Source organism: Austrofundulus limnaeus, unplaced genomic scaffold, assembly GCF_001266775.1.
Source record: "Austrofundulus limnaeus strain Quisiro unplaced genomic scaffold, Austrofundulus_limnaeus-1.0 Scaffold2993, whole genome shotgun sequence".
Lineage (NCBI taxonomy): Eukaryota > Metazoa > Chordata > Actinopteri > Cyprinodontiformes > Rivulidae > Austrofundulus > Austrofundulus limnaeus.
This window is the reverse complement of record NW_013955395.1, coordinates 1-1,116: the sequence shown is the minus strand read 5'-3', so window position 1 is coordinate 1,116 and position 1,116 is coordinate 1. Positions and strand designations below refer to the sequence as shown.

Genomic DNA, 1,116 nt, shown 5'->3' with positions numbered 1-1,116 from the left:
GGCATGGACATTTCTCTTTTTTGTATCGAAAAAATAACGAACCGTGAGACGAAAGTATTGAACTGAACCATGAATTTTCTGTATGGTTGCAGCTCTAACATGTACACACATCAACAAATACTATGTACACAGATAACATTACAGTACAGTAGAAATACATGTGATTAATAATCTGTATGAGAGAAAAATGTGTGGTATTGGTTTTCTAGTTTTTGTACTGGTCTTCATGACATTGTACCTTTACATATTGTTCAGATTTATTGCGTCAGTAACGTGTGAGTGTTGTCTTCACTGCAGTGCTGTGGATCTGTCTACAACATGGAAACTCAGAATTCCAGTTTAACCTGTGTCATCTGCCTGGAGTGTTTCAACTACCCAGTAACCATCCCCTGTGGTCACACTTTCTGTAAAGACTGCATCAGCATGTACTGGGACACCAAGAGCAAGTCCAACATCGGCCCCCAGTGTCCCTTCTGCAACGAGCAGTTCAGCACCAGGCCCAGTCTGAACCGCAACACGTCCCTGTCGGTCCTCAGCGAGGCTGCACACAGCTCTGCCTCGTCCTGCAGACAGCCTGAGGTGAGGGCAGGCGAGGGGCTGACGGCCACGCTGCTGTGCCCTCGACATAAAAAGCCTTTCGTTTATTACTGCAGGCAGGACAAAATGCCTGTGTGCTGCCAGTGTGGCATCGCAGAGTGCAAACACCACGAGACGGTCCTGTTGGACACACAGAGGGACAGTCAGGAGGTGTGTTGACACCAGCAGCTGCAGGTTGTGTTGTGTTGTGTTGCTGCAACAATAAATGAAACCTTCTTTTTCTCTGTGTGTGATGTGTRTGCAGCTGCTGCTGCAAAGAAACAGTGAAGAAGTGGAGAAACTGCTTGAAGACACACAGAGAAGTATCAGTGAGCTGACTGACAATATCAACCAAGCTCAGGTGACCTCTCTGTTTTTATAGATCTGAACAAAAACTTATCTAAACATGTCTGAGTTTGGAATCTTCTGTTCATATACACAGGTCCTTCTCAAAAATAATGATAAATAATGATAAAGTTCATTATTTTCTGTAATGTACTGATAAACATTAAACTTTCATATATTTTAGATTCATTGCAC

General features: G+C 43.6%; 1 protein-coding gene across 1 annotated transcript in view; it reads left to right on the top strand.

The window, feature by feature from the left end:
- The window catches only part of LOC106511610 (tripartite motif-containing protein 65), a gene marked incomplete at both ends in the record, with an annotated part of 4,306 nt that extends 3,369 nt beyond the window's left edge, over window positions 1-937 (top strand). The window contains 2 exon segments of the mRNA XM_014000365.1: window positions 298-747; window positions 842-937. Coding sequence (XP_013855819.1) covers window positions 319-747; window positions 842-937 — 525 coding nt within the window.
- Window positions 938-1,116: the final 179 nt, after the last annotated feature.